The 25223-nt window shown below is 36.7% G+C and overlaps 1 protein-coding gene across 1 annotated transcript in view; it reads right to left on the bottom strand.

Moving 5' to 3' along the window:
• The window catches only part of FSTL5 (follistatin like 5), a 340397-nt gene that overhangs the window by 8936 nt on the left and 306238 nt on the right, over nucleotides 1-25223 (bottom strand). The window contains exons 14-15 of the mRNA XM_026699957.2: nucleotides 12184-12291; nucleotides 11090-11214 (exon numbers count right to left, since the gene is read on the bottom strand). Of these exons, the coding sequence (XP_026555742.1) occupies nucleotides 11090-11214; nucleotides 12184-12291 (233 nt within the window). The remainder of the gene's footprint in view (nucleotides 1-11089; nucleotides 11215-12183; nucleotides 12292-25223) is intronic.

The raw sequence follows: 25223 nt of genomic DNA, 5'->3' as shown, positions 1-25223 counted from the left end.
ATTGTGACTATTTTTTTTTAATTCAGTACTATAAACTGCCCAAAGTCACTTTTATGTGAGACTGGCAGCTATACAAACATGATAAATTATAAATAGAGATAGCCTAAAATTTATTTCGGAACATTATCCTCTACATCTGAGGTTCTAATGAAAACGATAAGACAAAATTATTAAAACAATTATTTAAACAAACAAGACTTAACTTTGAAGATATTAAAGGATTACATTTTAATTGTTTGTGAATTAATACATCCCCTATGACCAATAACAGTTTAGGCAAACAGAATGAGCTATTTCGTGAAATTAGAGAACAAGAAGATAAACAATTTTATATGATATGGGACTTATTTTATCAATGGTTAGATAAAAAGACATAGTAATGAAATAGACTAGGAAATTTTATAATAGAAGACTAATAGATTGATAAAGAACATAATATAAAAATATATAACCATTGGACGAATGCATAATATAAATGTATCATAAAATCTAGAATATCTCGTATAAAATGATGGAATAATAGTTTAGTCAAATGAATGATTAATAACTGAAAATATACAAGCATATGTTAGATTGACAATGTGAGAACCTATACAACCTATGAGTAAGGACTATGAAAGGATAGCACAAAAGATTTGTAACCAACTGACACACGGTATATATATGACTGAAAGATGGTTTTATGTTTGTCTTTATATGTTTGTCTTAAAATAAAAAAAAATATTTAAAAAATGAGCTATTTCACAGAAAGACTAATTCTATTAAAACTCTAGGCTATCATACCAGTAAGATGATTGTTCATTCTTGTACATGTGAAAATAGCTGCTGTGTGATGTTCAGAACACCTGCTCAAACTATTAAAGGAACTAAAGATCAGGGATGAATGTTTTACAATTACTTAATTTAACACTGCTTTGAAACACTGTATAACATAATTAGACTTTAATTTATTCCAATTATTTTACTTAAATTTATGAACTGTGGTGATGACTTCTAAAATATTTTTGGATATTATTTTCTCTCTTATTCTACACAGAAATGGAATTGTTAAAACATACGCTCTTTGGGCATAATTGAGGACCTGTTGTTTTCACAGATATAGATTCAATTACTTTAATATAACACTTGTACTACTAAAGTAGTGCAAAATTAGAGATTATTCAACACGAGAAAATTCAACCAACTCTACCTCTTTTTTTTCTTTTTTTTCTGTTCTTCTTCTTTAAACTCTTCCATTAATCCATACAGCACAGAATCCCCATAATGAGTTACTGTACATGCCCCCTCCACAAGAAGGATGAGGACCAGATGCTTGGTTTGGCAGTAAAGGGGATTTTTTTTTATTATTCCAGGCATTACTTTTGCATACTTTTGTTTGGGATGAACTCAGGGTGCCTTGCAGTGCAAAGAAACTGAGTGCAAAGACCATGTAAATCTGCCCAGTTGGGGTAAGTTGTAGAGTTCTAAGCTCACCTTATATAAATCTATAATGTCAATTTCCAACTGGAGATTGACATACATAACTGTGACTTATTGCTCTCCTCAGCTATATGTGATCTTCTTGTCTGTCTGGATGGGAAGCGGAGGTTATTATGGCCTGACAAGCTGTGATAGGAACTAGACACTATGCTAAACACAGAAATTTAATGGTAAGATATTTTAATATTTTGAGCAAAAAATAGTCTTCTGCTTATTTACCTAAGCAAGCCAAGTCTTCTGCCTGCCTTCTTCTGCAAACTTTCTGAATGAATGTTTTCAATTCCTTCCTTCTTAGGCTAGGAGGGAATGGCTTGAAATCATCCAGCAAGCTTTCATGATTAAGGTGAGGTTAGAACTCCTGATTTTCAGTCTGATATTTAACCACCTGATATGTTAACAAACGAGTACCTAACCACACCCATGAAGGCCACACAAGAGGCTACCACCACACTTCCATGTAGAAAGCAGATTCACACCCACATAGATGATGAGACACGACCACGGACCAGAAGCTGTACCGCAGCTGCATCACTACCCGCTTCAAACCCCTCTAACCCATACATGAAGCAAACTGATGCCCAACATGAAGATGTGGCACATCCACGAATGCGAAGCCAAACAATAGGATCACAGCTCACCAGCTCAAATCCCCCAACAATTAAGACTAACCTGAACTCAGCCAAGCCCCCAACCAACTAACCTGAACCAACCAAGCCCCAAGAACACACCCCCAGCCAATCAGAACACAGACAACCCCCCAACCAATCAGATCACAGCCAGGCCCCCAACCAATGAGAACACACCCCCACCCAATCAGAACACAGCCAAGCCCCCACCCAGTCAAGCCACACTCCCACTGGCAGTTAAAAGAAAAAACAGCTGCAAGCTCACATTACTCCAAGAAGCACAAAACCAAAGACACAAGCCTGAAGATGATGAATGAGATTTCATCGAAACGTTGCCAAAATACTTCCAATTTTATGCAGGAGAAAACCCGAATAACCAAAGATCCATATATATATAAATGTATGGTATTCAGCTTTGTTCGGGTATTTTCCCATGTCACTGTAGTTGTGCTTTTAAAGTTGTAGCAACGTTTTGGCAGAATCTCATCTGCCATCATCAGGCTTCTGTACGAACACAGACAAACACAGTACAGAAGCTTGATGATGGCAGATAAGATTCTGCCGAAACGTTGCTACAACTTTAAAAGCACAACTACAATGATGTGGGAAAATACCCGAACAAAGCTGAATAATATATATATTATTATATATATGTGTGTGTGTGTGTGTGTGTGTGTGTGTGTGTGTGTATAGCTTTAGTAAAGATTAGTATTTTGCTTTCATAATTTTAACTCATTGTGAACAGCAATCAGATAATTTTGATGTCTTGTATCAATTATAATTAATTCAGTTCTTTTAATCTTTTTGGTATTCTATTATTTTTTTATGAGTGTCACATATGATAAGAGATACGTTTCACATGGTTATTATATTTTAAATTGAACTGTTTGAAAGAAAAGCTACATCTGCAGGCAGTCGCCAAATCTGCTTTGTTTTATAATAAGGGAATATTACATATTCTGTATTTTGTTGTGCGGTATTACTACCAAATGGCATCAAACACTTGATCCAACATTGTGCCCTCAATTATTTATCAAAAGAAAAGAAAAGAAATTATTTGTTGAACATGGATGTTTGCATTTTAATATCCTGTTTATTCTGGCATTTTCATCAATGATAGATGCTAGTTATAAATTGTCCTTGCTTACAGATTTTTATTAGCGTTTGTTATAATATAAAATACAATTGAAAATAAAGAGCATAAAAAGGGTGATGTGTGTGCTAGATAAGAAAAAAAAATGATATAAAAAGTATAACGTGGTGCCTGCCTTATGGAATATTTCCTCCCATCCTTAAAGCAGGGGTCTTCAAACATGACAGCTTTAAGACTTGTGGACTTCAACTCCCAGAATTCATCCTCCAGTCTTGTTAGCTCAGGAATTCTTGGAGTTGAGTTTAGTTTACTTTATTGTCATTGCATGTCATACAACAAAATTGAACACCTTCTTCAGCACACATCATGACCATGACCATGAAAATAAACACAAACACACATCCTTCACACATTGAACTGGAAACCCCTGACACCACACCAACACATCAAAAGAGCTATTGCCCTGGGATAGAAGCTGTTTTTCAGCCTATTTGTCCTTGTTTTTATTATTCTGTGCCATCTGCCAGATGGTAATAGTTTGAAAAAAGGGTTCCCAGGATGAGATGGATCTTTGAGAATGTTTTGAACTTTCTTCAGGCAGCAGGAGGTATAAAGCTCTTCCAAAGAGGGGAGAGGGCAACCAATGATCTTCTGGGCAATGACGTTAACCCTCTGGAGTGCTGTCCTATCTGCCACTGTGCAATTGGCAAACCATTCAGAGGTGCAGTATGTTAAAATGCTCTCTATGGTGCAGTGGTAGAAGGTCACCAGCAGTTTTCCATTCAGTTGTTGTTTTCCAAGAAGTCTGACAAGGGCTGCAATGTGGGCACCCCAGTCAGGTCCTCTTTTAGGGTAACACCCAGAAACTTAAAACTGGCCACTTGCTCCACTCGGTCTCCATTGATAAGCAAGGGCTGGATCTGTTCCTTCTATAATCCACTATAAGCTCCTTGGTCTTATTGGTGTTGAGGACCAAGTTATTGTCTCCACACCACGAAAGCAACCGGTCCACCTCATCTCGGTAGGCAGACTCATCCCCCTCTCAGATAAATCCCACCACTGTTGTATCATTTGCAAATTTAGCAATAGTACTACTAACATGAGTGGGAATGCAGTCATGCACATAAAGAGTATAGAGTAAGGGACTCAACATGCGAACCTGTGGTGTACCAGTGTTAAGAATAAGGGCTCAAGAGGTATGATTACCTAATCTGACCCTCTGTGAGCAGCCAGACAGGAAATCCATAATCCAAAGGCAGATTGAATTAAAAAGCCCAAGGTCCAGAAGTTTAGACACTAGTCTGTGTGGAAGAATTGTGTTAAACGCAGAACTAAAATCCACAAAAAGCATCCTCAAATAGCCCTCCTGCTGTTCTAGATGAGTCAGAGCAGTGTGAGGAGTGATGGCTATAGCGTCCTCTGTAGATCTATTTTTTCTGTATGAAAACTGGTGTTTATCAAATGTATGTGGAAGACCAGAAATGATGTGCCAGCAGACCAATTTCTCAAAGCACTTCATGATGATAGGAGTGAGTGCCACTGGTCTGTAATTGTTGAGGTTATTGATAGGGAACTTCTTTGTTAGCAGAACAATGGTGGAAGCCTTCAAACAAGATGGAATAGTGGACTGGGGTAAAGACCAATTGAAGATCCTGGTAAAGACTCTAGCCAACTGATCAGCACAGTCTTTAAGCACTCGGCCAGAGATACCGTCAGGACCGGCAGCCTTTCTGGGTCCACAGCCCTCAGAATGCTCCTCACATCCTGTTCCTCCACAATGAGGTGGGGGGCTACAATTGGCTGGTAGTTGTGTTTTATCTGTCTCTGATGTCTCCACTTCAAAGTGAGCAAAGAAATGATTCAGTTCCTCTGCCAATGAAGCATCCCTCTCAGCAGGGATGACATTGGTAGGTTGATTGTTTGTAATTTGTTGAATCCTTCACCCCACCTGCCTCATGTTATTGCTATAAAAATTATCCTCAATCTCCCTCTTATAATCTGTTTTGGCCTTCTAAATATCTTTCTTCAGATTAGCTCTGACAACTCTGTATTTTGCCCCATCACTGGACCTAAAGGCCTTGGTCCTGTCACACAAGAGGCTCTGGACTTCCTTGGTCATCCAGGTTTTCTGATTGGGATAGATCCTAATACGTTTATCCACAGTGATAGTATCTGATATAGCACAAAACAGTTGCAGTGTGCACTTCTAGGTCAGGGTAGTAAAAGATGTCCCAATTTGTGTTCTCAAAACAATCCAGAAGTTGTTGGGAAGCATTTCTGGCCAAGATTTCACTGTCTTTATTATAGGCAGAGCCCATCTCCTAAGAGGAATGTAAGCTGGTGCTAAAAGAAGTGACATATGGTCTGATTGTCCCAAATGTGGTAATTGTATAAACTAATAGCCATGTTTGATGTTGACATATACTTTGTCCAATATGTTTGTTCCTTTAGTAGCACACTTAACATGCTGGTAGAATTTAGGGAACACTTCTTTTAAATCAGCTTAATTAAAGTTCCCCACTATGATATGCACAGCATCAGGATACTTATCCTGCTGATTACTAACAATGTTATACAAGAATCCCAAAGCTATGCTAGTATTGGCATCAGGTGGGACATAGACTGCAGTAATCAAAACCATGCTGAATTCCCGCGGAAGATATATGGGTCTATATTTAAAAGTCATATACTCCAGATCCATGGAGCAGTGGCTGTCTACAGTCTTTGTATTGATATACTAGCTTTTGTTCACATAAAGGCTTAAATCTCCCCCTTTGATCTTGCCAGAATCTGTCCTGCCAGCTCAACAACTGCATCTAGAATGAGTGAATGAAGCCATGTTTCTGTGATTAGCAAAACACAGCAGTTCTTGATGAATTTAGTCTTTGCAATCTGTACCCTTAATTCATCCATTTTGTTAGTCAGAGATCTTGCATTGGCAAGAAATATATTTGGAATTGAAGGCTTGTGTGGAAACTTACTCAGGCTAAAGAAAACTCCAACAAGGCATCCTCTCTTCCTCTTCCTGTTCTTCTTTTTCCGACTCTTCCCCCTTCCTACAGGGATAGTGATCCATGGCTCCCCCAGGGGCCTAGCTGCCTTCTTTGGTATGTTATAAAATTGTCTGTAATAGCTTTTCCGCATTTCAGTCCAATTTGTAACAAAGCTTGCCGACTATAGATGCTCCTTGCCCCACAGGATTCAATCAAGGAAAAGATCTAAAACACACACAGAATCATACACCTTACACTGAAAGAACAAGCGATTAGCCACAGCATCCATGTGCGCAGCCATCTTGAAAACGATAAGTTGAAGTCCATAAGTCTTAAACTTGCAAAGTTTGAAGACCCTTGCCCTAAAGTAAGGACAGCTCAATCCTTCCTTATTTTCCAGGAGTCCATCAAGATCTGTCTTTATTATAAGATCTTGGAATCTTAGGAGATTAGTGAGATCTTGAGGTTGCTCCATTGCAAATAGAATCTCTTATGTGTTCCTTTTAAAAATGAACTTGCTTGACATGTTTAGTTTTTAATACTTTCTTTTTTTTACTAGGGGACACTCAGGTCACATTTCTGGCTTGGATGACCATATTAATACTACACAAATAGTTCATATTTATTTAAACCACCAATAAAAACTCTTCAAGTTATATTTTGTGAAACTGGACTTTCGAATTAATGAATACATTTAAATTTTAAATTTTAAAGTTCACACTTTAATTATATTTAGTTTTGACCTATAAGCAATTTAATACAATGTTCAAGTATGCTCTGGAAGTTGAGTTATTTTCTGTAAAAATGGAGATCAAAGTCAATATACTGTTAGAATTAGCTATACTTTTTCATTTGAATTTACTTTAGAAATATAATTTTTAAAAGTTGGCATATTCAAAATGACTGCAAAAACAAGGAATATGTTAGAGCTGAATTCTAAAAGACAAAGCAAAAATGATGGTCAGTTTTTTCTATAGTTTGGTAACTGGCGACATACTTATTTAAGTAATAGTATTCTAAACAGATTTCTAAGAAAACTAATAAAACAACATCGAATTATCTATAAGCCTATACAGGATTATAAATTCAGAAGATAAAATCTTATTTTAGATTGGTTCTCTTTACTGGATTATTAGATTTTCATGGTACTGTTCCTAGGCCTTATTTTACGACCAAACCATACTCTGGAATTGATCATTGAGTCATTTAATCAAGAATTCAAAAATAATCACACCTTATGATAATAAAACCTGCCTGAAAGAAAGGTCACCTTTGGTACAGATGAAATATACTAAAACGACTAGCATGAACGCAATAGCTCCTAATTCAAATGGAATAGAGTACTTGAAAAGTATTAAGGTGGAAGGCAATTTACGATAAAAACCAATTCAGTTCCATTCAGCAGTAGATTATACCACATTTGGAAGTCCAAGTGTATATATGGCATTGCAACTTTAATATCCTTTAGCTAAAAGGCCCTTTGTTTCATTTGAAATTAGTGGTTCTTCTTTCTTTCTTTTTAACATTCATTTTCATGCCTACATTTTTTCCTCCAATACCTGTGCAAATAAAACCTTGTCTACAACAACAATAAAGCATCAGGGAGAAACAATTAAAACAACATGCTTGTTTTCCATAATGGTTTTTACCTCAAGCCATTCTGTACTGTGTCTCTGCTTGGACTACGAAGTAATTGGTCTTCAAATGGCACTACAGCATGTGGAATAACAGTGTCTCTTTTCATATGGTATCTATTACTGAACTTCGGATGAAATGCTTGTGAGAGGAAGGAAATATTCCCTTCGTAACTGAATTCAGAAACATTAAATACTGTATTCAAAGATTGCTAAAGTTTTAATGAGTATAATGGCCCTGAATATGGGAAAATATACTAAAGAAAGCATAGCTTGTATTACAGGAAGTAAGATTGGCATACCAAGTTTGAAAAAGAAAACTGTTGTTTTTGTTGTCACACCTTTCAAGGAGCTCTAGTAGCGCAATGGTTAGAGTGCAGTATTGTTGGCTAACTATGCACGCAACCTGGACTTTGATCCCGACAAGGCTCAAGGTAGACTCAGCCTTCCATCTTTCTGCAGTTGGTAAAATGAAGACCCAAATTGTTGGGGGAAATATGCTGACATTGTATACTGCTCAGAGAATGCTGTAAAACCTTATGAAGTGGTATATAATTCTAAGTGCTACCGCTATATAGGTCTAAGTGCTCTTTCTATTGCTAAACAAGGGTATAAATCCTGGTAGAATGATCACTGTACTATAAGTGGCAAATGATTTAATCCCATACCTCCCAATATGATTTTTATTTATTTATTTTATTTGGTTTGTCAATTGCTTACAAGATAATAGGTATCAGTAAAGACATAGTTATGAATACATGGATACATGTAAGGGAAAGAAAAGAAACAATAGGACAGAGACGGTAGGCACATTGGTGTGCTTATGCATGCCCCCTACAGACCTTTTAGGAAAGGGGTGAGGTCAGTAGTAGATAGTCTGTGGTTAAAGTTTTGGGGGTTTGGGGAAGAAACCACAGAGTCAGGTAGGGTATTCCAGACATTGACCACTCTCTTGCTGAAGTCGTATTTCCTGCAATCAAGTTTGGTGCGATAAACCATGAGTTTGTATCTATTGTGTGCTCTTGTGTTGTTGTGGTTGAAGCTGAAGTATTCATTGACAGGTAGGACATTGCCATGTATGATTTTATATACTATACTCAGATTGGACTGAAGGCAGTATAGTTCTAGGTTTTCTAGGTCTAGAATTTCAAATCTGGTGGCATAAGGTATTCTACAACAAGTAGAGGAGTAGAGAACTCTTCTTGTGAAATATTTCTGGACTTTCTCAACTGTGTTAATATCAGATTCGTTATGTGGGTTCCAGACTGCTGAGCTGTATTCAAGTACTGGTCTAGCAAATGTTTTGTATGTTCTAGTTAGTAGTGTGATATTACCAGAGAAAAAAAGCTATGTAAGATTAGGTTAACAACTCTTAACACCTTTTTGGCTATGTAGTTACAGTGGGCTCTAGCACTTAGATCATTCAGTCTACAAACTGAAGCAAGCACTGTGCCCAAGCTATACATACTATATACATGCATACATACATAAGCTAAGGTCACATTCAGATTCATAGATATGAGCAAAAGATCAGTAAAAAAAAATCAAAGGTAAAACAGTATTGAAAATGTAAATCTCTCAACAATATTTTATCCATTTTCATTAATTTATGTCACAATAAATATTTTTCTTCTACTGTCTTACTTGATTCTTATGATCTATCATTGAAATATAGCTGTCCTTTATGATAAAGGACCATTCTTCCAAAAAGGCTATCCTTTAGGTTTATTTTTTTTTTAAAAAAACTCACTTTTGTTCCCTTTTTTGGTCATTTATAACTTTTACCACACAAACAGTAGTACATACAGGTATTGGTCAATTTTCAACCATTTATTTATCAACTGTTCAGTTACAATGGCACAAAAAAGTGACTTACAACTAGTCTTCTCTTATGACCTTTGTAGCATCGCCATGGTCACATGATAAACATTTGGCTGCTTAGCAGCCAACATGTATTTACAATGGTTTCGGTGTCCATCGGTTATGTGATTGCTACTTGCAACTTCCCAGTAAGTTTCCAATAATCAAAGTCAATTGGGGAAGTCAGACTTGCTTAACAACCATATAATCCATTTAACAATTTCAGTGGTTCACTAAATAACCATGGCAAAAAAGGTCATAAAATAAGGCATGGCTCTCTTAACTGCCTCACTTTGCTACAGAACTTCCAGACCCAATTGTGGTCATAAATTAAGGACTACCCATAGTCTTTCACATTCAGGTGAAAAATATGGACTTTGAATGGTCTTTTTAAAATAAATTTACATATACTATTTGATTTTAGATAATATTAATAGGGTTTTCTTTTTTGTTAATTTTTTTCTGGTTTTGCTCTTGAATTTTCCTTTCTAAAGCAAAGTTATACACATAAACAATTAAACATTTTTATTACGAACTTTTAAAGATTTGCCTCTTTTTAAAATTTGTCCTTTATCTTTTCCAAGTTTTCATATGGTAGCTGTAGATAATGCTCATATACTTTTTGCAATACAGATTAACAAATTAGGTTAAAAATAAAGAGAAAAATATAAATTAACAGTGAAGGCCATCACTAGAAGCCAAGGGATTGAAATTGAATTTTTGTTTTTAAATTTTCTTAAACTTTATTGATGAGTTATAGGGAACAATATTGTCATTACATTTCATTGGAATGAAAAAGATACGTCAGATTATGAAGAATCCCATTGTGTCCATTACCCTATTTAACAAGATCTGAATAAGTGCCTATGTAAACCTGATGAACAATGTATTAAATAAAATTCCATTTTTATACAATTCTGTTACAGTAGGAGAAGTAAGTACTAGGTCCAGGACTAGAGATAATATATAAAGATGCAAACACTGAATGGAAGAGTCTACTTGCAAACTAAAATCACCTTAAGTAGGAGTAAAGATCACCTTATGTAGGAGTAAAGATCATTAGATTAGATTTTGGTAAGATTGCATTATAAAAATGCTTAAAAAGAGTTCAGTGTTTCTGGGAGAAAGCTACTAAGAGCAATAACAGTTTTATGTAAAAGTGACATTCCTATTGATTCAAATATCCATGAGTATAGCATAAAGTATACTGTGCTAGCCTGAGATTGATTTGATCAGCCATGAAGCTCACAGCCTGATAATGTTCTTAATGTTGTCATGAAAATAAATGTGGCGGACTTTATTCTCCTTGCAGGAAAGTTGAGTTATTAAGAGAATAAATAAAAATAAAATGTCTGATTCAATATCTTACACCCAACTTCAGCCACATTATAGTTTGTCACCTACCTTATGTGGGTAATAAGAAGAGTTGAAGATGGAATGAAAAAGTCATCCACTCTGTCAAACTGCTTGCCCACTGGCTGAGTGTGAATAGTGTGATGAGAAATACTTCCACTGGCCTGGGTTATCACCTGGGAAACATATTATACATTTCTTAAGTCATCATTTGAATGTTAAATTATCAGAAATAAAGCAAGACAACTTGGCTAATACTCATGAGGTTACCTAGTTTGGGTAATGAAATGTCTGCAAAAAAAAAAAGAAAGAAAAAAAACCCTAAGCAAGCTCAGAGAATACCAAGGACCCGTCATAATCTGAGGACTCTGAAAGTCCCATGCAGAAGCTATATTTACATTATTGTAACCCTTTTACCCAAAATGACATCATTATAATTTAAATCCTTAAGTGGTTTAATTTTTGATGAAATAATTGATTGCATAATATAAAGACAAAGGTATCATCTACATACCAAATGTATTTACAGGGATGTAGGTTTTATTGTCTTCCAGTAATTCTTTTAGTGGAAGACAACTAACTGTGATACAGTCCTTGCCTGGTAGAAGGATGATGATGTCTGATCCTTGTTCAGGTTTTTGAGGTCTGCTCGGTCATCTGCTTTGAATTAATTCTGATTCTGTGTTGTTCTGATCTTTGATGCAGTTGTTTGTGATATGATTGTCCTTATGTTTTCTTGGGTCCTTTAGTTTTACATGCTGCTTCTAAGGCTGCGAAGAATTCTAATCGATTGGCATTCTGTGTTATAGTTGACACCTTCATGTAGGATGTTATATTCCGTCATGACTAGGTGACAGATTGACAAGTTGACAACCCATTCAACTTCAGATATGTCTTTGTTCCTGAGGTTTAGCTAGAGGAGTTTGATTTGGAACTTGGCTTTCCTTTTTTTTCTTATATTAATAGACTAACAAAGCTCAACTCCTACTATGTCTCTGCTGGACTCCCATATGCATATATTAAATGTTCATATATTTACTATAAAACTATCTTTCTGACAGTTTTCTATGTGAATATGTCAAAGAAACAATGTATTTCTAGTCAGCGCACGTGCTTCTATTCAATATTAAAACGCATATACTTACTTGTAGTGTAGGAGAATCCTTATCAAAGCTTCCCCAACTGAGCACCCATACTTGATCATGTGATTTATCATAATGTAGATTCACTGGAACTGGATCTGTACTTACAGCCTAAAGATTATGAAAAATTAAGACAACAGTCACTAATTTAAATAGCGTAAATATTGCAATAAGTCTGGTGAAAAGTAAATGTCAATATTTCAAATATTACACAACTGGTAATTAATTTGAAACCAGATTACATTTGTTTAAAAATATGTTTGCTTATTATTTGAACAAGACATGGATATGTGTTCACCATATACCTTATGCAATTTGTGCCAAGCAAAGATATTAAGCTCAACCAATGATTTGTTCTTTTAGTATATTGCAATGCTTCCAAATTTGGGGCAAGTTCTTGTTTTGTGTAATTAAGATTAAAAATCTAAACACATAAAATTCCCAAATCTTTGCATTTCATTTTAACAAAAACAGAATAATTTTTAAAGTTTTCATTATGCAATCACATGAATTAATGCAACCAGAATTACCCACAATACAGACACAAACATACAGATATTTTGAATGGTGGTTGAAGGGCTGGATCAGCATTGTTACAGAGCGAAAGCATTTTTATTGTTATCTTCCATTTGAGTTATTTTATTTAATTCTTAAAATAGTTTACTCAATAATTTTATTTAATGTGAATTAGTAATCTTAGTACCCTGCATTGGGATCAGTATTTTTAGAACTTTAAAATTCAGATTAGTTGATATTTTAGAGTGTCAAATCCAATGTTTTGGACATCTGCCAATGGTGGGAAGCAGCAATGGCTACAAGAAGGACACAAAGAAGAATTCAAATGGAATTCTTTAACATTCAAAGGGAAGAAGCTTGGCTTCCGGTTTGAGCCTCTTCGGCGATAGACCAAAATCCACGATCATGCATGGTTTTGATCTGGGCTCGCCGCTGGAGCGCCCTGAGCCAGCTGGTTTGGGGGCTAAGCCACCCCGTAGAGGTGGTGAAGAGGCGGGAGACCGCCAGCAGGGTTGAGGAGAGCCACATCTCTCCTCCCCAGCTGGCCATTACCCTCTTTCCTGAAGGCGGTTGTAGCGGTGGTCAGAAATGGCCATCCCAAAGAACTCGACCGGAAAAGAATGTGCAGGAGGAAGATAAGAAGTGAAGGTTTTGGCTGACCGGATTAAACTGCAAAAGCAACAACTAAGGTATTCTGGAATTTAAACTAAAAAAAAAAGTAACATTGTTCCCAAAGAAGATTCTGAAGCAGCAAAGGAAAGTGAAAAGGGAAAGGATCTGTTTTTTTTTCTTCTCTCCCTTTCCCTATACTGACAGCTAAGAGACTTAAATAAGAAATTGGAAAAAAAATCCACTTTGACACCAACAGGCAATTAAGCTGAAAATAAAATAAAATGTCAAAGGGATAATAAAGATTTCTGTATACTTAACAGTTTTTAAAAGCAGGAAAGGAGAGAAAAAGAATAAAAGGGTAGGATCTGGAAAAAAAGGGAGGAGACTGCCTGGAATTAAAAGGAATTTACAGTAAAACTTCAACAAGACTTCTAAAAGATACATTTTAACTGAAACTTGGCAACTAAATAGTAAAACCCCAGGAAGAGAAAGTGAAAAAAAAAAGCAAAAAGAAACAGCTTGCGTGTATTTGGATTACTTGGTGATCTTTGGATTCTTGGTTATTGCATTTGAATGACTAAAATCAATTGGGTGGTTGTTTAATTTTTTTTAAAATGGCACTACTTTTGGATGAATTGAAAATGGAACTTAAAAAGTACAAAGAAGATGTACAAGAAGGGAGAGGTTCTTTTGGCTTCGTATTTCAATTCTTAGACTTGGAGATTTGGAACTATGAGAAACAACAAGAAACGCCAGCAAAACAAGAAGACTGGGACAAAGAAGAAGCCATCTTTAATGAACAAGTAATTCTATGTGGGGAAGAAAAAGGAAAGGGGGGAAAGAGAATGAAAAATTTAAGACTTAAAAAAACAACCAAAGAAAAGAAAAATAGTTTGAAAAATAAGTATAATATTGGAAAGCAACAGAAGAGGGGAATACAGAAGAGAGAAATAGAGGTAGAGAGACAAGGGGTAAAAAGGGGAGGGAGAAGAAGAGAGGGAAGAAGGAAAAGAAAAGAAGTTACAAAGGACAGAAACAAGATATAGAGAAACAGGGCCTATTTAGAGATAATGGGTGAAAATTTAACTGAAAAAAGGGATTCTGTAAAGGTACATAAGATTGTATTGTTATATTAGTAATAGAAATAATCTTAGAAAATTTGAAACGTATGATTGAAATGAGGGATAAAATAGTTACTGTAATCTAGTGAAATGTTTGTTAATAAATAAATGAAATAAAATAAATGACAGAATTGAATTAGGAAAGGATGGGAACATTTTAATTAGTCAATGTTTTATAAATATAAGTGAAGAGGGGGGGATTAATTATGGAAAGCTTATAACTGTTCCCATAGAAGTATGATATTTAATTGGAAAGTTAAAGAAGTTAAGATTTTAATGAATATTATTTTTTTTCAGAATATAGTGTGTATTTTAAGAATGTACTAAGCAGAAGTCAAATGGAAGTTATGTATTATATTGAATGTTATAATTTTAAGGTATATATTGAAGCTTAAATAAGAGTTAAATGGATAAAACTAAAAGATATAAAGGTGTCATACCCCAATCAGCAACTACAGGAGAAACTTTGTTTAATGAGAAAAGATAATATGAAATTGAAACAGGACAGACAAAAAATATAAATATAATGATTTGAATTGAGATGAGATAATCAAAATAAAAAATTGAGAAAATTAAAAGAGGGGAGAAGCTAAGTAGAAAATGTAAAACAGTAATAAGATATGGAATAGAACATAAAAATGAGCATGAAACTGAATTTGTGTCTGTACGAAGAAATGTAACCTGGGATCACGCTACTTTCAAAAAAGATGTTTTATGTGTATTTCTTTGTGAAAATTCAAATAAAATTTACCAAAAAAAGGGGGCTGCGGAAGAAGCCTGAGATGTAGAGAATATTTCAAGTATTTTGAATACTCTAAGGTCCAGAAACTTCCAGGCAGCTAAAACTAAAGGATTTGTTCCAGCATTAAGGACACAGCATGTAAGTCCTTTTCCCTCCTTTTCTTTTTAGTCTATGCTAATGAATTCTAAACCCTATTTGACAGAAGTTGATGTTTTCCCTTCCTTCAGTTAGGCGTCTATAGCAGATATAGGAAAGAATGCTTTTAAAAACCACAAGTGATTTAAATGTGGATCTGGAGTTCATTTCAAAGAATTGCTTTTTAACTGCTAAAATGGTTATTGCCATTTTCTTTCAGCTGCTAAATGCCAACCAGAAAATAGATGAAGGCTATAATAGCAAAGCATATAACTAAACCTTTTATGGAGTCATCCACCAGCTCCGTTGCTCTAGACTTTATTCAAAATTCATATCTTTTCCAAGATCCCTTGGGGTAAACTACTTTTGCAGTGACTGCTCAAGATTGCAATTAATAAGGGCAAATGGCACAACAGAAAAGCAGTATTACACCTTCTCTCACAATTTTTTTCACTGTAGAACTTATCCCAGGAAGCTTACATGGCTTCCCAGATGGCATGGATTTGGAAGAATAATATTGACTTTTAGCATGTTGTGCTCCCTTCAATGCTTTCTGAACCATTTTCCAAGGGATTTCAAATTATGTCTGTGCTAGTCTTTCACAATAGCAATGTACAGAGCCTCTGCTAAATTCTGGGAGGAGAGCCAAGCCTACGAAGAAGGATGGCATAAGCCCCAGAGTTCATAATATCTGCCAGCAACTGTCTGCACAGCAGAGTGTTCCACCAAATCCAAGGTCAGGACCAGATAAGCATAGGCAGCATTACACCCTCAAATTAATTAAAGGGAAGATACAGACATCAGTCAATCCTATGGAGGATGAGGAAAACTTGCTCAGATGGTTGGCACGCTTTCTACAGAAGAACAACAAATAATTATACACAAACCTGAGGCAGTCAAATCAGTGCTTCAGTAACCTCTTGCAAATAAGTCCATCAACATGTTACTGCCCTCCAACTGTCCTCCTATTGAAATGTTAAGTTCATTGTCTTGAATGTTTAGCATCCTTAAAAAGAAGGTGCTTCATCTCAAAGGTAATTCAGACAAATGAAGGGAACACCAAATTGTTCAATGTAACACAATCTTTCTATAATCCTCCAGATCGGGACTGTCAAACTCCTGGTCTGTGGGCGGGATGCGTCACGTGCTGGCCACATCCACACCCGGTTTAGCGAAGGGGAAAAAAAATTCCAATACATCACGTGTCACTGCCGTGACGATGTGAGTTTGACACCCCTGTTCCAGATGATCATCCTACAGGTGATAAACTTTAAAACTGGATTGTAAAGAACAGACTAGTCAACAGACTGGCTTCATCCCCACCGGTCCTTCCTGTATGGATTCTGATTTTATACATCCAATGGCTTCCATCTACAACTTGTTATTTCTACCTGAAAGTGTATTCTCTCCACAGGAACTTGGAACATGTGTACTTTATGCCTCCTATCCCCATTCTGGCCTTATTTGCCCTGCCCATAAAACTTCACCTATGGATTTATCTTAGCTCAATACAATATCCACCCTAAATGGCAACAAGGGCCTATTCTCTACCTTCTCCCCCAATCACCAATTTGTTCAACCCAAGTGTTATTCCTTCTGCACAATTATCCAGACAAAGCCGTTCAAGAGAATCAGCTAAGCAACAATTACATCCTCCTACAATTTATTCATGCTCCTTTGGAACATAACTCAGTACATCAGCAATCATTTAGATCAGGGGTGTCAAACTCATAGCCCGTGGGCTGGATGCATCATGCGCTGGCCATGCCCACCTGTATTTTAACAAAGGGGGAAAAGTCACAATACATCACATGACAACAACATGACACAGTGATTGTGACACCCCTAATTTAGATGGTATGATGGCCTTGTCAGACTGTTTCATAGGAGGAAGAGTTGGAACTAGGACCACCCAATTGGAAATGGCATACCTCCCAAAATGCTTGGACAATCCAGTAGCTAAAAAACAATGCAGTTCTAGCCCTGTCTGCATTAGGAGAAATGGCGAACAGACAGGCAGCCACTTGCCAGAGAGAATCAGCTGTGAAGAGCCAGCAATGATGACAAGCTACAAATCACCTCCAATAGGGAACGGCAGCCATGGAGAATGGTGCATACATGGAGAATGGTGCAGAAGGAGGCAATAGAGAAGGTTGGTGAGGTTGCTTGTAAGGAGGCAGCCTCAATTCTCCTCACCAGAAACATTTGGGATGGGCTAGTTTAGTTGGAAACTGGGAGAAGGTGCATTTGTTGGGAACATTTGTTTGCTATGACATGCACCTTCCCATCTTTCATGGATGTTATCTAATGAATCTTGAGTCATGTTTCTTGGCTCTCTCTGTCTGTCTGTCTCTGTTTCCTTCCTCTCTCTCTCTCTCTCTCTCTCTCTCGCTGTGTGTGTGTGTGTGTGTTTTTCTCTCTCTCCCCCTCTCTCTCCCCCTCTCTCCCTCCCTCCCTCCCCCTCTCAAAGCCGAGGCTGGACCAAGCTGACAAGCTCTTCTTGGTGCTCTTTGCTATTCCTTTTATTTCTTCTTTTTGGAAATCCAGCTGGCTGAGGAACAAGTGTGAGCTGTGGCAGAGGCTTCCTTCTTCCTCCTCCCCCTTCCTCCTCCTCTCACAATCCCTGGATGGCTGTGGCAGGGCCGGAAGGGTACACGCGAGCAGGGAGACCCTCCTTAAGCGAGCAGCTGCCCTGCCTGATCTGCGGGCATGGAGAATGGAGCAGAAGGAGGCAATAGAGAAGGTCAGTGAGGTTGCTTGTAAGGAGGCAGCCTCAATTCTTCTCACCAGAAACACTTAGTTGGAAACTGGGGGAACATTCATTGTTCATTTGTTCTTCATTTGTCAGGTACATTTGTTTGCTATGACATGCACCTTCCCATCTTTCGTGGATGCTATCTAATGAATCTTGAATCATGTTTCTTGGCTCTGAACTTCAGATTTTGTAAACTTTTGGATTTTGACTTCAGACTCTTGGACTGTAATCTTTCAAATCATAAATTTGAGGGTCATACTGATAAATTTTATGTTTATTGTTCTCTACAGTGACATACCAGGTAACCAGATATCTCACCCAAGTCAAACAATTGTACAAAATATTTAATTATATGTGTTGTTTTAATGTCTTATTGTTTTCTTTTCATCCCCGATAATGATTTGCTGTATTAAACTATTTCTCTTTTTCTGTAAAGGTTGGACAAAGACTGTAATAAAGATATTTGATTTAATACATATATTTCATTCTAGCTGCTTAATTTTTTGTTTTCTGTTTTAGTCACACTATTATAGAACTGTGAAGCACAGCTTGTTTATCAGTTTGACAAGAAGAGTACCAGCTGGCTAATTAAGTGAATCTAATTTAAAGTAATGATGTAGATCCTCAAAATAATGTGCAAATGGCTGGCAAAGACCACTGGCAATGTTTAACTAGACTCCTGAGGTGTTACAAAAGCCTCTGTATTCCCCAAAGCAAAAACTGTTTTTCTTCCAGATTCGTGGGCCAGTTGTTTACTGCTTTTCTTTTTAAAAAACTTTAATAGATAATAGTTGCAAGTCTTTTATGTTTGGATAAACTGTACATTGAAATATCACAATAAAGAATTAAATTAAAAGATTTGATAGTCACTAGAAATGTATATCTAAATACTTCAAAAATAATAATTTTACTGTATTGTATCTACAGATAAAACTAATACAAACTAGAAAAAAAGAAAAAAAAAGTGCAGAGAAAAATAAACTTTCTTTATTCCAGAAAGTATAAGCAACTTTAACATCCTCATTTCTTAAAATGCAATCTTAAAATATAATCTCTTTTAATATTTTCTTATTGAAGTTTACAAATACAAAAGTATTAAAAGTATTAAACAATAAAAATAGTAAAATAAAAATAATAAAAAGTATTAGAAATAAAAATATAAAACAAAAAATACAGAGAAAATAGGGAAAAATAGTAAAGAGAAAAGATATATAAAAGATCCATGAAGACAAATGCAAAGTACTTTAGTATCATTATCACCTTTTCTGATAGTTCAAGAAAATATCTCTTCTTCCTGTCTCATCTTTATAGTGTTGCTTAAAAATCATAAAAAGCTACCAGAAATAATAACATATTTCTATAACAAATAATAACATATATATTTCAGCCTTAATCAAATAAATCAGTTTTATATTTCTTTCCCTTATTTTAATACAGTATACAGTAACTTATCACTTTTTCTAAAAATTCAACAAAAATATTTCCTTCACATTTTATAAGAAATCCTTGAAGGCTTCATAGTAAAAAAAAAAAGTTACTGTAAGTGTGTTGTCCTGATTCTCCCTATAGCAAGAGTTCTACAGGTGTTTATTCAAACTCCTCCCCCTCCAATAGGTCCTAGGAAAGAACCCCTGTGCCAGCCTTCAAGATTTTCTTCCCTTGCGTCTTTTGGCTGCCATAAGTAATGGGGGGAGGAGGAGGGACATGGCTATGGGAAGCGAGTTGGAGGTTTTACAAAACAGAACTGTATAAGTTGGGGGGGAGTTTCTTGCTTATGTTTCTTTCCTATGCTTTGCGCAAGCGCTGCTCTTTATCAAAATATGTCAAGGTCAACGGACAGAGGCCTCATCACCACCTGGAGATGCCCACATGATGACATTCACAACTTTTAATTGGATGGACAATTTGAACTATTGTGGGTGGGAACGTTGCCATTACTTTGTATATGTGATTTACGGGCTCATTTTCTCAGATTCAGAATTCCTTTGATGCTACCGCTTGATTTCCAGTAAACGATACCTTTTCTCTAATTAACGGGGTCTAAGTATTTCTTTCTTGGATTTTGCTTAGCATGGCAAGAATCATTGGACAAACGAGTTCAATGGTACACACAAAATTCAGGAAAGCAGTCTATGATTCAAATGGGTCAGGATATGTGGCATAAGAACGCAAAGCACAGAACTGGGCACACTGCTCCAACAACGCTCAAAACTTCAGGTTGGGATTAAGTAGGCCACACCAGTGTAGCCCTTCATTAAGAGGTGAGGTTGCCTCTTCATGACCGATGTTGTGCTCTTGGAGGAGGTGTGAACTCCACTTTCTCCTCATTGCGAATGGGTGGCAGTTGCTCCCAGTCTTTGCCTGTAGTCCCCTGGCCATCTTGCTGCCACTGTGGCTCTCCTCCCTCAGCCTCAGCCTTCGACTCATCCGATCGACCCAGCTGAGTTTGATCTGTCAGACTAGCATCAATCCGGACCAACACTCAGCTATGCACTTTCCACAGCTGACTCAAATTCACTCTGCTCCTCTGAGCCCAGAAGCAGATCCCTCATATTAAGATACTAGGAACAACACATATATTTTAACCTTGATCAAATCATCCACTGTGTATTCCTACCATTTACTTTTAAGAATATTGATCTTTAACCTCTTTAAATAGTTTTCCAAAAGTTGATTTTTGTCTCTTTTTTAGAAAACCCTTCATAAATTTAGAACGTCTCTTTTGAAAATGTAAGACAAAATATATCAGTACACTCTTCTGATTTATTATTTGTATCTTCCCTTTAATTATTAAGAGACCAGTGGGCTTTATCTGAAAATCCAGTGTAGCATCTTTATCAATATTTTTCGTGTAAACTGACATTTAAAAATACACTTTTGATTCAGTCTCAGTTTTTGTTTTGTCCAGTATAATCTGTTAAAATCTTCCATAACCAATTTTAAATATATTTTATAGTGGCAAACAGGCTTAAGAATAATTTCTGACTGCATTTTTCCTAAATAACCTTGTAGTCCTTCATTTTTGCTTTGTTCAATATTAATGTGTCTATTCTCCTTTAATTATAATCTTTAATTCTTTCTGATTTTATCTAGTGTCCCGTCTGTAAAGTGTTTTCTTGTTGTCTTTCCACCTTTTTCCACAGGAAAGCTTCTATTGTTAGTTTAGTTTAGTTTATTGTCATTGCACCTCGTACAATGAAATCAAACACCATCTTCAGTGCATATCATGACCATGAAAATAAACACAAACACACACCCTACACCCTTCACATATTGAACCGGAAACCCCCGACACCACATCAACACTGCACTATACAGCAGAATTCAAAAGAGCTACTGCCCTGGGACGGAAGCTGTTTTTCAGCCTATTTGTCCTTGTTTTTATTATTCTGTACTGTCTGCCAGATGGTAATAGTTCAAAAAAAGGGTTCCCAGGAGGAGTTGGATCTTTGAGAATGTTTTGAACTTAGCGTGTGAGCGTGTGTGCGCGTTTGCGTGTATGCATCTATGCGTTTGTGGGGGGGTCATGTGCCCAAAACAGTATTCTAATCATCCTTTTATTGTTTATTAAAAAAACTTGGATGAAACTTCGTTCATCAAGGATGGAAGGAAAGATATGAAAAGCAATTTCCAAAAGTGATTGAGAAAAGGAATTATGTGACTTCTTTGTCCATAAAGGCTTTAAACCAGGCTGTCAAAAATGCCTTTCCCTCAGCTGTCTTATGGCCTCCTCACAGAAAGTCTGTACAGAGTGCTCGTGAGAAGTTCTGATCTTGTCCTAGTTCTGGAGAATTGAAAGGCATTGATCCATTTGAAGTCACCCCCCCCCCCAAAAAAAAAACCGCTGGAAGCTACAAAACCTGGGTGGGCATGGCCAACTCAACATCACTCACTCCCACCCAGTCACACGACCCTTTAGCCATGCCTACCCAGCCAAAAAACCCTTCTCTCCCTCTCTTTTCCACTCTTTCTGTATCTCTCTCCCTCTGTCTTCCCATCTCTCTCTTCCACTTTCTCTCTCTCTCTTCCCCCCTCTCTCTGTATCTCTCTCTCTGGGTCTCTATCTCTCTGATATGTGTGTTTGTATATCTCTGTCTCTCTTCTTTCTCTTTCTGCTGGCAAGCTGACAAGCTGTCCTTGGGACTCTCCTTTTATTTTTTATTTTTGGAAACCCAGGCTGGCTGAGGAACAAGAGCAAACCATGGTTGAGTTTCCTTCTTCCTCCGCCCCTCCTTTTCCTCTCGTGATCCCCTGGATGGCTGTGGTTGGGCCGGGAGGCTGCACGTGAGCAGGGAGACCCTCTTTAAGCGAGTGGCCGCCTGTCCTACATGCACCTTTGCTGTGCTTTGGCCAAGCCCGACCACTCACTGGAGGAGGGTCTCCCCACTTGTGCGCACCCTCCAGCCTCGGCTTTCTAAGAGAGAGAGAGGGGGGGGAGACCAGCTGATGGGTGAGCATCTTTGGCAAGGGCGCTTTGGCATTCTCTGAGCCGGACTCCTCGGGTGGGTGAGGTTCAGTGAGGCCAGCCCCGTTTTCCCACCGCCCACCCCTTTCCATCATCCCATCCTCCCGGATCTCATTTCTACCCTGCCAACCCTTGTGTTAGTGAAACCAGCATCGATCATGGCTGGGTCGGGCCAGTGTCTCAGGGCAGAGAGCAGGTTGCGCATCTCCCCGAGCAGCAGAGGCAACACCAACAAGGGCCAGAGGGAGCTCCAGCAAGAATGAGGTGCCAGAGAATCAGCCCCAGCCACTTCTCCAACCCCACTGTTGCCCTTACCTTCTCAGTCCAGGTGAGGGAGGGGAGGGTGAAGGCAAGGGGAAGGACCAGCCACTGATGGGACAGGGAGCTGCAGCAGAGGGCCCACAGAGTCGCATGCAGCTCTGGAGGCATGGGTTGCTGACACCCACCTTACACCGTACGTCACCTCATTCTCTGACATACTACTAATATTTAGTATTCTCTTAATAAGAAATAGATGTTAGTTCTCATGAATCAGTTGGTCTTAGTTAAAATTAGTTCATTATATTCATTTCTATGTCAGTTAATAATAATTTTATCTTAAAATGCTCCAATGAAAGTGTGTACATATGTATTTTTGTACATATTTAATCAAACATAGATTTTTAAAATCCCTTTTACATCATTTTAGCAAAGGAATTCAATATTGTGTACACTTTTTTTTTCTTTTCTTGAAATACTATATGTAGAAAGTTAAGCTATACAGACAGAACTGGGAAATGCCCAACACAGAACAGCCACAAAGACATCAGCAAGAAGCAGAACAGTCCATACGTGGCTACTTTCCAAACACTGATAAATATATTCAATATATTCCTGTTTCAAATTCCCCAATGAGCAAAGCAAACCATTCTACTACTTCCCACAAGAAAGAGATAATAAAACCAAGCAAGCAAAAAACAGAATTTACCTACAAATGTATAAAACATTCAGTTCTTTGGCAATACGTTTCAAGGCACAGGCCACCAGGTAACAGGTTCATGTTTAAGCTGCCCAAAGCGTATTTATATGTTCCTATGTGTTTTGCAGTCAAAGTGTTTCCTATAGAGTACTTTTTCCAATATGTATTCCACTTCCTTTAGAGTTCTAAGTTTGAACAACATAAGGCTAGTGTGCAGACCTGATCATTTGAGCAATAGTCTTTCAGTGTTATATTCTTCAGAGAGATAACTGTGCGGGATATATATTTTCTGCGGTGACATGGCAGGATGGCCATTGATATGAACAAAGTTCTTTTTCAAAAAGATTTATTGCTACGGTGGAAAATTCTTTGTGCCTTTTTGGAACTTGGGCAAAGCTGCATCATAAATAATGGAATAACCTACTACATCATTCTTTTTTTTTAACTCTTAGTCATTTTTTTCCTCACAGCAGTATTTTCATTTAGGTATGATCTCTCATTGCACTTTATATGTTCCAGGGGTTTATATGTATGTGGCCATTGTTTTTATTTAGATTTAATTGAATTTGATTTTATAATATATTGCTGAATAGTATGATACCTCAACTCTAGAACTTTTTTATAATAAACGAGAGTAGTCAAAATGCTAACCTGTCACATTAAACTCATTAAAACTCCCTGTATATAATTGTGTATACTATTTGTGATGTTATAAAGAAAATTTATTTAAAAAATGAGTACTGAAAACTTTGCTAAAGGCAAAGCTTTCCTGGACACTGTTAATCAGTCATTTCTTTCTTTTTTTGCTTTTGTTCCCTTTTTATGAAGAAGACATCTACTTATTAAATGTTTTATGCTTCTTTACAAAGTTAAAAATATTGTCTGAAGAAAAGTTACAGTAACATATTTTAAAATGTGCCATTTTTAGATTACTATTTGTGTTTCAGTACAAAGTGATAAAATTATTTTTCCCCAGAGCAAAATGTTGAAAACACTTTTCTGGATAGATGTAATTGGTTTTCTTTTGTTATGGATGAAAATGTCTAAATCTTAAATTTATCTAATTATAGTACTTTTAAAACTTTGTAATTGGTTTCTGTGTTTAATATTTTATATAAATAAATTGTCCACAAATGTATATATCTCATGAACATGCATGGAATGCATTTATTTATCTAAATGCACAAAAATGCAGAATTTATATGATGAATTAAGGACCCAACAACACCTACAGTTCTGAACTTTTATACCTTATTCTTTATAGTTGTTTATGTTTTCTACTGCAAATGCAAATGTATATTTTTTAATCCATTACATAATAGTCTAAACTGGTTCTAAGCAGAAAAATATAATGAAGTTTTAAAAAAATTAATTTGTAATAGGATGCTTTAGAAATTATGTCAAAAAAGAATGGGTAGAGTGTGGTATTTTAACATGTGATTAGCATTAGTGAAGTGGCAAAGAATTTACATAAATGTTCAGTTTTAAATACATTGTTATCTCCTGCATAGTCTCTCCTATTTCCCATCTTTTTATTAAATCATAAGGGAATAAATCACTAAGGATATTCTACCCTTTTAAGGTCTCCCTTGAGCTTAACTATTGTTGGCATTTAGAAAAAGATTGCCTGTGAGAAATTGCTGGAGAATTTTATTCTTTCCTGGGAGATTTGCCTACAGTTTCTCTGGTGCACAAATCAGTTAGAGAATTTCAAGAGCCTCCAGAAATTTGTTGAGCCC

This window comes from Pseudonaja textilis, chromosome 6, assembly GCF_049901715.1.
Source record: "Pseudonaja textilis isolate UNSWEBS1 chromosome 6, rPseTex1.2, whole genome shotgun sequence".
Lineage (NCBI taxonomy): Eukaryota > Metazoa > Chordata > Lepidosauria > Squamata > Elapidae > Pseudonaja > Pseudonaja textilis.
Note: the sequence above shows the minus strand (reverse complement) of the source record. Positions and strands in the feature narration are given on the sequence as shown.